This window comes from Heterodontus francisci, chromosome 2, assembly GCF_036365525.1.
Source record: "Heterodontus francisci isolate sHetFra1 chromosome 2, sHetFra1.hap1, whole genome shotgun sequence".
NCBI lineage: Eukaryota > Metazoa > Chordata > Chondrichthyes > Heterodontiformes > Heterodontidae > Heterodontus > Heterodontus francisci.
In genome coordinates, this window is record NC_090372.1 from 46,813,473 (window position 1) to 46,826,922 (window position 13,450).

General features: G+C 41.7%; 1 protein-coding gene across 6 annotated transcripts in view; it reads right to left on the bottom strand.

Annotated features, from left to right (window-relative positions):
- Positions 1-923: 923 nt before the first annotated feature.
- Positions 924-13,450, bottom strand: part of c2h18orf21 (chromosome 2 C18orf21 homolog) — an 84,635-nt gene continuing 72,108 nt past the window's right edge. For all 6 annotated transcript variants that reach the window (XM_068057925.1, XM_068057935.1, XM_068057916.1 and 3 more), the window contains one exon: positions 924-3,208. In XM_068057925.1, coding sequence (XP_067914026.1) covers positions 3,055-3,208 — 154 coding nt within the window. In that variant the 3' untranslated portion in view covers positions 924-3,054. The remainder of the gene's footprint in view (positions 3,209-13,450) is intronic.

The following is a 13,450-nucleotide window of genomic DNA, read 5'->3' on the forward strand; positions in this document are numbered from 1 at the left end:
ACCTTGACGGGTAGTATACTGTGCAAGTACTGAGCGCTTGTACTTTTATGATTCTTGATGCTGTGCAAGTTAGTGAGAGCTTGTACTTGAAGATTTAGTGTGAATAAAATATTGATATACCTTTCACCAATCAGCTTCCGTGGATTCTTTAAGAGTAAGTGCAGATTCGGCTCAACAAGACTCGATGGGTGAATGGCCTACTATGTCCACAAGACAACCTAAAGTACAATATATATTTTTTTTTCAGTGCTATTATGCAGGCAAATATGGTAGCCCATTTGCACATAGCCAGGTCCCCAAATAGTAAATTAGATCAATGATCAGTTAACCTGTTTTGTTGATGATGTTTGAGGGAGTCATGTTAACCAAGATACTGGGAGAACTCACCGCTCTTCAAATAGTGCTCTTGAATCTGTTCATAGCACAAGTGGCCATTTGGCCCATCATGCTTTTGTGGTGTAATAAAAGCAAAATATTGCAGATGCTGGAAATCTGACATAAAAGCAAAAAGTGCAGGAAATACTCAGCAGGTCTGGCAGCATCAGTGGAGCGAGCAGCAGAGTTGATGTTTTCAGGTCAGTGACCTTTCATCTAATGATGAAACATTAACTCTGCTGCTCTCTCCACAGATGCTGCCAGATCCGCTGAGTATTTCCTGCACTTTTTGCTTTTATTATGCTTTTGTGCTGGCTCTTTGAAACAGCTATTCAATTAGTCCCAGTCCCCTGCTCTTTCCCCATAGCACTTCAATTTTTTTCCCTTAAAGGTATTTATCCAATTCTCTTTTGAAGGTTATTATTGAATCTGCTTCCACCGAAGTATTACAGTTTAAAGTCTCATCCAAAAGGCAGCACTCTCTACCTCACTCAGTACTGCAGTGAAAGGCAGAAACATTTGAATTGTTTGTGGAGATATTATATATTTTTTATACAGTTTTTGGTCATCTTTTTCCAGATACACAATTGACTCTTGCTGTATAAATGTGAATCATACTGTGCCTTACACAAAAAAGAAATCTGCACACCTAAGATTACACAAATGTTCAGTCAATAACACTGTTCTGCAAGATATCAACAAAAATAAAAACAGGGAAAAATCTATTTTTCATGGATGCTAAAACAGTTTTCCAAGCCAAGCCAGGCAACGCATCAGAGATTGTGATCTTTGTAAATACGGGTACAGAGGAGATTTACGAGGATGTTGCTGGGACTGGAAAAATGCAGCTATGAGGATAGGCGGGGGTTGTTCTCCTTGGAACAGAGAAGGCTGAGGGGAGATCTGATTGAAATGTACAAAATTGTGAGGGGCCTGGATAGAGTGGAGGTGAAGGGCCTATTTACCTTAGCAGAGAGGTCAGTGACTAGGGGGCATAGATTTAAAGTGATTGGTAGAAAGATTAGAGGGAAGATGAAGGAACGATTTTTCAGACAGAGGGTGGTGGGGGTCTAGTTGAGGCAGAAACCCTCAACTAATTCAAAAGAAGTCTGCATATGCACCTGAAGTGCTGTAATCTGCAGGGCTACGGACCAAATGCTGGAAAGTGGGATTAGAATGGATGGAATGTTTCTCGGCTGGCACATACACAATGGACCAAGTGGCCTCTTTCTGTGCCGTAAACTTTCTATGATTCTATAAATACATCTGAGTCTCTGACACTGACAAGAGCTTTACAGACAACTGGGTAGCACATTGCCTTTTCAACTCTGCGATCTGGGTTCAAATTCAGCCAAGACTAATGGGATACAAGTTTCTCTCTGCTAGCTGCTAGAGTCCTTTGTTAAATTAATTCTGGCAAACATGCAACTATTATAACTGATGCCCCCTCTAATTTTTTTTGGTTATGCGCAACCTATTCATTTAAGTGCAAGGGAGCTTTAAATTTGTTTGTGTGCTATGCATGCAGGCTAACTTAAAGGGGCTGACTTGTGCTCGGCCTGCATCGAAACTGCATGGGCTTAGATGTTGTAACACTAGTTGGTAATCTCACTCAAACTGGTTTGGGAAATGAAAAGACCACACTGGCATAGTAGAGTGGGGAAAGAATAAAGTTGTATTATATCTGGCCTGGGTACTGGATTAAGAAATTATTACATTTCCCAGCATGACCATCTTTTTCCTCTATAAGCATCAATTTTTGTTTAAACCAAAACACCATATAGTTGTGGCTTAACAGTATTTTAATAAATTACATTTTCAACCATGATGTTCATTTAAGTACATTTTCACTAATGTATACATATAACCTTTAGAATAGAGTATTCATTTAATTATGTAGCATCTATTAATGGATACATTTTTGAATACATTTCCTGTTTATCTGCAATCTTAATCTCTTACCTTGTCCTGCCCCTCTGCAGCCTAACTCCAACCATTCCCCCAGGTCATTGTTATTTCCCACTGTAGCTGGCCAAACATAAGCCTCCTTTCTGGTCTCTCCCAAATGCAGTCTCTGCTCGAGACTGTATTCAGGGGAACTGGAGGCGGGGTGGAAATCACATTCCCATGAACACTATACACAATTAGAGAAGCTGAGGATGTTAAGATAATAAAATATATCATTCCTTTCTTAGAGATTTTAACAGTAACAAAACTGATTTGTGGTAACATGGAAAAACAAAAATTCTTTACTTCTCGATTTGTTTATGTCCTGGTAGCTTCTGCCATTTGAACCTCAATATCCAGAAGTATAATGCATTTGCATCCTTCTGCAGACAGCAGAATGTTTCAGAGAAAACCAGATGGCAGCTTAGCTTACCACTCACCAGGCTGTGCACATGCTTCTGTTTATTCTGCAGTACCACAGGCAACAGAGCTACAACATGCTTGCTCTTGTAACGTTTCTGACAATTCATTTATAAACAGCAAAGAAACACTTATTTCTGACAACATCGCAAAACTCAAATTTACATAAAGCTATATACAGTGTACGGTCGTACACCCAACTGATTACGCGAATTGATAGACAATTCATTGTTTGCCACTTACTTTTTCTTGCTCTCACTTGCATAGACACAAAGTTTAAGCATTACAAGATAAGATCACATAAATTGCAGTTTACACTGAAGATAGGAAATCTCGAAGAGTTCCTTTATTGCTCTGCTGTTTCTGCTCACAATTCAAAAGCATCTTTAGACGAGAGCAGTGCAGTTTCTTTCCTTTAACTGATTTCAATGAGGGCGATGATGTGGAAGGTGCAGAGACAGATGTTCTAAAAAGATAAAATGTGAAAGTTATAAAAGCAGTAATATTAAAGCATTCCTTAAATCAGGGACCTTTATATCGGAGACATTTGAAATGTTTCTAACTCTACACTTGTTAAATTCCTTAATCTGAAACCAGCATTTAGTACAAAAATACCTTTGCTAAACAACCAATAAAACTTAAATGATGAAGAAAAAAGCTGGATATCTCACTTTAACATATAATTTTATATATAAAACAGCACTACTGTGCTTAAAGGAAGGTTACATTATACTACTTCTGTCACAGATTGGTTATGATTTGAGTTGGTGAGGTTTAAATTTCCTGTGTACTTTAACATACCTTACAGTCCTTCTAGCTCCCAAGATTGTGTCTTTAAGCTAGGTGGTGTGGACACAGAGCCACCCATATGAGGCTGACAATATTTTAAGTTTCTTAATTACTTCTTAAAAAATTGAATAACATTTAATATTTTTAAAAGGGCTCAAAACATTTAAAGTTAAAGTAGATTCCCTGGACAGTGGGAACCAGGCAGTGTGTGTGGGCAGTTGAAATTTTCCAGGGGGGAGGGTTCCCACATGCTATCACCAGCTTTCCCATTTTTAGATCGAGAGAGATCAGCGAAATAAACAAAGATGACAAAAACAGAGAGATGAGAAGCAATAACACAAAGATGTCACAGGCAAGTAAGTGACACCATTATCTCTAACTCACTGTTGAGTTAGGAGCAGAAGTAGGCTATTTAGCCCTTCGAGCCTGCTCCACCATTCAATAAGAGCATGGATGATGACCGACTTCAGCTACACCCTCCCACACTATCCCATTATCTCTCGACTCCCTTAGTATCCTAAAATCTATTGATCTCTGATTTGAATGTACTCAATATCAGAGCATCCACAGCCCTCTGTGGTAGAGAATTCCAAAAGCTCACAACCATTTGAAAGAAATTTCTCCTTGCCTCAATCCTAAATGGCCAACCCCTTATTCTGAGACTGTGACCTCTAGTTCTAGACTCCCAGCCAGGGGAAACAGCATCCCAACATCTACCTTGTCAAGCATTTTAGGAATTTTATATGTTTCAATGAGATCAGCTCTCATTCTTCTAAACTCTGGGGAATTTAGGCCTAGTTTCTTCAATCTTTCCTCATAGGATAATCCCCTCAAAGCAATCAGTCTAGTGAACCTTTGTTGCGCTCCCTCTAAGTATATCCTTCCTTACGTAAGGAAATTAAAACAGTGCACAGGACTCCAAGTGTGGTCTCACCAAGGCCCTATACAATTGCAGTAACTCTTCTTTCCCTTTGTAATAAAGGGCAACAGACCATTTGGCTTTCCTAATTATTGCTGTACCTGCATGCTAACTTTCTGTGATTCGTGTACAAGGACACCTGTGGAACCTGAGGTGAGCCACCCTCGGACAAGGGTGTGGGTTTGCCTGGTCAGTATGTTTCTCACACTAACTGTTCCTTAGGAATGTGTCATGTCTGGGTGATGAGATAAGAAGAGTGTTGTTGAAGCATAATGTCTCTTTCTGTTATTGCGCTGTACCAGCTGCAAGGCCAATGGTGAGATAGATATGTAAACGAAGGATTGAAAATTACTGTATCTTATTCGTTTAGAGCAAAAACTGAATTGTAATATTATTGGTGCTTTAGAATGCAAATTAAGGATTGAACTATTGTTGTAAGATTATTGGTTGCAGAATAGTATAATTGCCATTGTTTTACTGAAATTCTTCAGAACATCGCACTGAGTCTCAATGTGAGCTCTACTGTGTTTGTTCTCCTTGTGCACAAGTTAATAAAAGTCGGTTGCGAGTACTCCCCTTACCACAACACACCCAGGCCCCTCTGAATACCAACATTTCCCAGTGTCTCCTTACTGAAAAAAAAACGTTTCTACTTTTCCTACCAAAGTGGATAACTTCACATTTCTCCACATTATATTCCATCTGCCATGTTCTTGCCCACTCATTTAACCTGTATAAATCCTTTTGCAGACTTTTTACATCCTCCTCACAGCTTACTTTTCCACCTAACTTTGTATTATCAGCAGACTTGAATACATTACACTTGGTCCCCTAGCACTGATAGCGCGGTTACGTTTACTACCTTCCAAATCACACTGACTGTTCTATAATCTAGAAAATTTGGAAGATCAAAACCAATGCATTCACTATCTCTGTAGCCACGTCTTTGAAAATTCTAGGGTATAAGCCATCAGATCCAGGGATTTTTTGGCTTTTATTTTTTAGCTTTTAGTATTGCTTTACTAATACTAATACCCTTAAGTTTCTTATTTTTACTAGACACTTTAGTTGCCCACTTGGTTCCAGAATTTTGTTTGTTGTGTCTTCTACCATGAAGGCAGATACAAAGTATTATTTAATAGTCTTGCAATTTCCTTATTCCCCATTATAATTTCTCCTCTCTCTGCCTCCAAGAGACCCATGTTTACTCTTGCTGATATCTTCCCTGTTACAAATCAATAGAAACTTCTACAATCTGTTTTTATGTCTCTTGCTTGTTTACTCTCATACCCTATTTTCTCTATCAATTTCTTGGTCATACTTTGCTGAATTTTAAAATCCTCAGACTTGCTACTCTTTTTGATAACATTTTGAGCCTCTTCCTTTAATCTAATACTACCTTTAACTTAATTTGCTAGCCACAGTTCATGCACTTCTCTCATGGGATTTTTATTCCTTAAGGGAATGTAGAATCATTGTGAATTAACTATTTAAATGTTTGCCACTGCCTATCTACGGTCATATTTTTTAAGCCAGTTTCCCATCTCCCTTGGCCAACTCGCCCCTCATGCCTATGTAGTTTGCTTCCTTCAGGCTTAACAAAATCACTCTCAAACTCAATGTAAAATTTGAGCATATTATGATCATTCTTTCCAACTAGCTCCTTTACTACTAGGTTATTAATTAACTTGTCTCATTGCACAACAGTAAGTCTAAATAGCCTGTTCCGTAGTTGGTTCTTTGGCATACTGATCTAGAAAACTATCTTGAAAGCATTCCATGAATTCATCTGCTACACTGTCACTGCAAATTTGGTTTGCCCAGTCTAAATGGAGATTAAGATCCCCATGATTACTGTATATATTACCCTTGATACATGCACGTCTAATTTCCTGATTCAGACTCTATTTGGCTCTACAACTACTGTTAGGAGGCTGATAAACTACTATGGTAGCAATTTTCTGCCCTTAGTTGTTTCTTAGCTCCACCCAAACTGATTCTATATATTGTGATTTTCTGAGCTAAGATCTTTTTTCTCTCTACTGTCTTTATCCCACCCTTTATCGGAGCAACACTGCGTCCTTTTCCATCGAGCCTATCTGTTCTGAAAATGAAGAATCGTGGAATATTTAATTCCCAACCTTGATCACTCTGCAACCATGGCCGGAATTTTACGGTGGGCGGACGGGAGCCGGCCTCCAACGTAAAAGCCGGTGGCAAACCCGCTTCCGCCTTGCCTGGGGATCCATTCCATATTTTACAGGTCCCCAGGCTTTAATTGTTCCGAGGCGGTACGTCCATCCACTTGAGGTAGGAAGTCCCACCTCATTGAGCTGCCGGCCAGAGGGCTGGCAGCTCTTAGTCCCAGCAGCGCCACTGGGAGTGGAGGCCACTGCTGGGACTGCAGCCCAGCCAAAAATAGAAGACGTGGAGCCAGGAGGGAAGGTAAATTTTGGTTGCCTCGCTAGGGGTAATTGGTTTGGCCCCGGCGAGGCAAGGGTGGTAGGTTTGGGGGGCGTGTTGGGTGCTGTGAGTGGTCAGGGTAATGGGGGCGGCTCTCCATCGGGCACCCTGTGCCTGATGAGCAGGCTTCCCCCCAACCCCCCCCCCCTCCCCCACAGACGATTGGCAGCTGTTTAGTTTTCCCAGGTGGCTTTTCCCGGCTCCCGGACGCCCACTTGCCACGCGAAAAATCCACATGGAAACGGGTGAAGGCCCTTAAGCGGGCGCTTAAGGGCCTTGATTGGCCTGGGGCAGGCAAGCCATTCTCCCCCCCTCCCCCACCACCACCCTACATATGGGGCGGCGGAGGTGGCAGCGTGTCGGGAAAGCCTCCCATACCATTTTACGCCATGCTCCCGCCACCATCCCGCTCGTTGGGACTGCGATAAATTCCGGCCCACATCTCTGCAATGGCTATTAAATCAAACCCATTAATTTCTCTCTGTGCTATTAAGCATGTATTTTATTGCAACTGCTTCAAACAAACATAATGCCTTTAGCTGTAATTTTTTTTCTTTTTCCCTTATGTCACCTTAATCATGAAGGTCCCATTACCTTTAAGCTTCCTGTCCCTTCCTGACCCACTCTGCTTATTTTTACTCAAATTGGTACTCTGTTCTATAGCCTTAACATTTCTCTTATTGCTTTTGAATTTACCCTTCCCTGAATCCTCCCATCCCATTAGTTTGAAGCCCTAGCTACTGCCCTCGTTACTTGATTCGCCAGGACACTGGTCCCAGCTCAATTTAAATGGAACCCATCCGACGGAACAGCTCCCTCTTTTCCCAGTACTGGGAATCAAAGCTTTAATAGCTAACATAACTCCCATCCCTTTGGGATAAATGCCAACATTCCAGTAACATTTTAATTATTTTTTCTACTTGTCTATTAGCTTTTAGTGTTTTCTGTAATTGAACCCCTAAATCTCTGCTCCTCCACAGCTCAGAGTTCCTTGTTATTTAGAAAATACTCTGATCTATTTGTCATAGGTCCAAAGTGCATGACCTCATACTTCTCCAATTTGAATTCCACCTGCTACAGTTTTGTCTGCTCTCTTGATCTATCAATGTTCCTTAGCAACTTTCTGCTTACCTAATTAGCAATATACAGCTCTCTATTACTTCATTCATTTCATTTATAAATATGGTGAAAAGCTGAGGTCCCAATAAAGATCCTTGGAGGACTAGTCACATCCTGCCAATTTGAGTACATACCCACTAACCCTACTCTGATCCCTACCTCCTAATCAATTCCCATACCCATGCCGTTTCCAATTCCATGTATTCTCATTTTTGTTAACAACGTCTTCTGTGGAATCTTATCCAATGCCTTCTGGAAAGCTATATAAATATCAATAGACATCCCTTATCTACTTCGTTAATTACCTATTCAAAAGATTAACAAGCTTCATTAGACATAACTTACCCTTTACAAAGCCATGCTGGCTTTGATCAGTTCATGTTTATGCAAGTGGTCAGTTACTCTATCCTTAATAACAGAATCTAGTAACATCCCCAAAATAGAGGCTAGACTAATAGGCCTATACCTCCATAGTTTATCTCTCTTATCCATCTCTTAAATAGCGGAGTGGCATTGGCAACTTTCTGATCCAAGGGGACAATTTCTGAATCAAGAATTTTAGAAGATTATTAGGGCGTCTGCAATTTCCTAATTTACTTCTTTTAATACCCTTGGATGGAAACCATCAGAAACTGGTGTTTTGTCAATGTTTAGTCTTATATTTTCTCCATTACCTTTTTCTTTAAAACTTATTTTAAATCTATAAGACCCACCCTTGATTTTTTTCCTCCTATCTCAAACTTTATCCCTACCTTCTACTGTGAAGACCAATATAAATTAAGTATTTAGTATAATGCCATTTTCTGATTTGTAATTACAAAATCACTGCCTGATGCGAGCCTATGCCAGAGGTGGGCAGGAAAGTCAACTGCTAGTACATGCCTGAAAGGCCTGTAGCAACATTAAAGGCCATTGGCTTCATGTTATTCTGGTTGTTACCCAAAATCAGTAGCCAGAAGTGTCAAGACCCAAAGATCCTGGGTGCTATAGCTGAAAAAGAGATTGTGCAGCCATGTGCTTGCTGTCTGCATCTACTCAAATCCTCTAATCTGAAAGAGCTAGGCACAAGCAGCAAGCCCCATTTCTCATGGATACTACTGCGGATGTCTATCATTGGGAGACCCTGGATAATGAGGTGAGAGGAATGGTGCCAACGCTGAAGAAATTCATCATCTCAGTCCTAAATGCCCGATCCATTATCCTGAGACTATGCCCCTGGTTCTAGACCTGCCAGCCAGGGAAAACAGCCTCTCAGCATCTACTCTGACAAGACCTCCAAGAATCTTCTATATTTCAATGAGATCATCTCTCACTCTTCTAAAGTCCAGAGAATATAGGCCCATTCTACTCAATCTCTTCTCGTGGAATAACCCTCTCATCCCGGGGAATCAACCTGGTAAACCTTCATTGGACCCACAAGGCAAGTATATCTTTGAGGTTGAAGTTCAGTCATGATCTTATTGAATGGCAGAGCAGACTTGAGGGGCAGTATGGCCTACTTCTGTTCCTATTTCTCCTGTTACGCTTTTACTCTTGGCCTATTATCATTTCATCTAAATTCTTGCACATGCTCCAGGCACTGGTGCTCCATAGGGAGACTCTCAGAAGTAAGCATGCAGCACAAAAGAAGTGGGGATTTGGTGCCACGTGTCTGTTCTTTTTTTCTTTGCTTTGTAACTGAAAAATAACTGTCACCCAGGCAACAAAACAGAAGAAAATCAGCCCACTGTTTTTTTTTTTACATAACATTCCTGTCCTTTATAAAACTGCTATTCCTTCAACACGCCATGAGTAGTGTCATGGAAAACTTAAATCTATATTTTAAAATTAGTACATGGGTCACATATTCCATTGAAAATATTATATAAACATTTGGTGGGAAATTTCATGTTAAGATTAGAATAAATATTTTGTCAGGAAATATTTTCAGCTTCCGTGTGATCTCTCCCTATAACACCAGTAGGTGGTGTTCAAATTACATACGAACATACAAATTAGGAGCAGAAGTAGGCCATTAGGCCCCTCAAGCTGCTCTGCCATTCAACAAGATCATGGCTGATCTGTTTGTGTCTCGAATTCCACACTCCCATCTACCCCTGTAAACCTTTGATTCCCTTGCCTAACAAAAATCTATCTACTTCTGCCTTAAAAATATTCAAAGACCCTACCTCCACCACCTTCTGAGGCAGAGAGTTCCAAAGTCGCACAACCCTCTGAGAGAAAAAAAATTCTCCTCATCTCTGTCCTAAAAGGTCGGCCCCTAATTTTAAAACAGTGCCCCCTAGTTCTGCACTCACCCACAAGAGGAAACATTCTTTCCACATCCACCTTGTCAAGACCATTCTGGATCTTATATACTTCAATCAAGTCTCCCCTCACTCTTCTAAACTCCAGCGAAAACAAGCCCAGTCTGTCCAACCTTTCCTCGTAAGACAACCCGCTCATTCCAGGTATCAATCTAGCAAACCTCCTCTTAACCACCTCCAACGCATTTACATCTTTCCTTAAATAAGGAGACTAAAACTGCACACAGTATTCGAGATGTGGTCTCACCAATGCTCTGTAAAACTGAAGCATAACATCCTTACTTTTATTTTCAATTCCTCTCACCGAGATCCCTCTGCACTTTGGAATTCTGCAGTCGTACTTGGTTTAAGTAATACTCTGCTTTTTTATTCTTCCTGCCAAAGAAAACAACTTCACATTTTTCCGCATTATACTCCAACTGTCAGATTGCATCTTGTCTCTATGCTGGATATTAATCCCTCCAATCTGCCAACTTTTATTCACCTGATTTTATAATTCCTGTCAATACTATTTGCAACATTAGTCCTCTGTCTACAGATTATTAAAACCCTGTATATGTACATGTTGCCTGTCAACACAATTGACTGTTTTCATGTAATTAAACACCAAAACTTCCTTTGTAAACATTTAGAAGGGAAATGAAAATTATATTAATGAACTAGGGCGGCACAGTTGTTAGCACCGCAGCCTCACAGCTCCAACGACCCGGGTTCGGTTCTGGGTACTGCCTGTGCGGAGTTTGCAAGTTCTCTCTGTGACCGCCTGGGTTTCCGCCGGGTGCTCCAGTTTCCTCCCACAGCCAAAGACTTGCAGGTTGATAGGTAAATTGACCATTGTAAATTGCCCCTAGTATAGGTAGGTGGTAGGAGAATTGAGGGAAGGTGGGGATGTGGTAGGGAATATGGGATTAATGTAGGATTAGTATAAATGGGTGGTTGATGGTCGGCAGAGACTCGGTGGGCCGAAGGGCCTGTTTCAGTGCTGTATTTCTCTATGACTCTAACTAGCTGTGGGCCATACCATGGGAAATGTACAATTATGTCTCCGCCCTACATGCTAACTTCAAAATAAATAATTCAACCACTACGACCCCAAAAATATTGATACATAAATTTATTCATGCAACCATTCATATTCATTAATCTACTCTATGTATTTCCCTCTCTCTACTTGTGAAATCTGCAAATATAAAATTTGAGTACTGGATGTGCCTGTCAAACTGTAAATTTATTCACAAACACTTCATAAACATTTGCCAAAAATATGTAATTGCTTTCCTACACCTACAAATTGATTAATCAAATCTTCATAGTGTATGCACTGAATCAAATGTCCCGACCATAAAAAACGCCTCAACAGACATTTTAAACAAGTAAACATCCTTACTCCCCATGTGAAAGTATTCTTCGCAGAACATAAATGACTAATCTATACAATTTATGTTTGACAAGGAAGCTGTTTTCCAACTAAGTAACGCCGGCTTGGTAATTAAGCTGAACTGAAATTTTTTTGCTGGTTTTCTTTTAACAGTCCAACCCTGGGATTTGAAAAATAAAACTTATGTAATGAACTCGGCCAAGTCCAGCTCACAACCTCTTTTCATCAACAAAGATGTTGCTAGTGCATTTCGTCTTCAATTCGGTGAAACACTTCAGGCCTCTGATTGGCGAATTCCGATCAGAGTGCAGTATTTTTTGCACCAATCAAGAATCAGGCTTTGCCAGTGCTTCAGGCTTGAGAAGTTTCACGAGCTGATACTGAAGCTCTCACACATTTTCAGGCTTTGGAGTGGTTGGGGGGGAAAGAGGGGCTTGGATTTTGTGTTTGGAGTTTCATGTTTTTCGACATGGATTGCAGCAAGGCTTTTGACAAGTTTCCCACATGGCACATTGATTTGAAAAGAGCCCATGGGGTCCAAGGTCAAGTGGCAAGTTGGATCAAAAATTGGCTCAGTGGCAGGAAGCAAAAGGGTTAATGGTTGACAAGTATTTTTGTGACGGAAGGCTGTTTGCACAGGGCTCGGTAGTACGTCCCTTTGTGGCATACAATGATTTAGACCTAAATGTAGGGGTGTGATTAAAAAGTTTGCAGATGATACAGAAAATTGGTTTTGTGGTTGCTAGTGGCTAAAAATGCTGCAGACTGTAGCAAGATATCAATGGACTAGTACGATGGGCAAAAAAGTGGGACGGAATTTTACGTCCCCCCAGCCCCTCCCAAAAAACTGGGAAGGTGATGGAGGGGGGGCGTAAAATGGAGCGAGAGGCTCGGGGGGCCCTTCCCTGCCCGCTCCTACTGCCACTTTATGCAGGGTGGGGGCGGCGAAAAATGGCATGCCTACCTCAGGCCAATCAAGGCCCTTAAATGGCCACTTAAGGGCCTCCGCCCGCTGCCACAAAGTTTTACCTGTGGCCGGTGGGGCAGCCCAGGCGCGAGAGAAGCCACCTGACAAAAGCAGACGGCTCTCTGACGGTCTGGAGGGGGGACCCTCATCATCAGGCATCGTGCCCAACAGAGGGTCGCCCCCGCTGCCCCAACCACCCTCAACACATCACCCCCATCCTCCCATTGCCTTGCCGGGACCCGACCGATCACCCCCGGTGAGGCCCCAAAAACTTACCTTTGTTCTGGGCTCCGTGCCATCTTCTTTGCGGTGCCTGGGTTGCAGTCCCAGCAGTGGCCATCACTCCCAGTGGTGCTGCTGGGACTAAGAGCTGCCGGCCCGCTGATTGGCCGGCAGCTCTATTAGGCAGGACTTCCTGCCTCAAGTGGGTGGAAGTCCTGCCTCAGACCAATTAAAGGCTGGGAGCGGATCCCCAGGCCAAGCGGAGGGGGGTTCACCGCCGACTTTTCAGTTGGTGGACAGCTCCCATCTGCTGAGGGAAAAATCCCAGCCATGGAGAAAATCCAGAGATTTGTGAGGTAATGCATCTGGAGAAGACAAATAAGGAAAGGCAATACAGAATAAATAGTAGGATACCGAGTAGTGTACATGAACAGAGGGACCTTGGAGCGCATGTCCACAGATCCCTGAAGGTAGCAGGACACGTAGATAAGGTGGTTAAGGCTGCATATGGGATACATTCCTTTTTTAGCCAAGGCACAGAATAT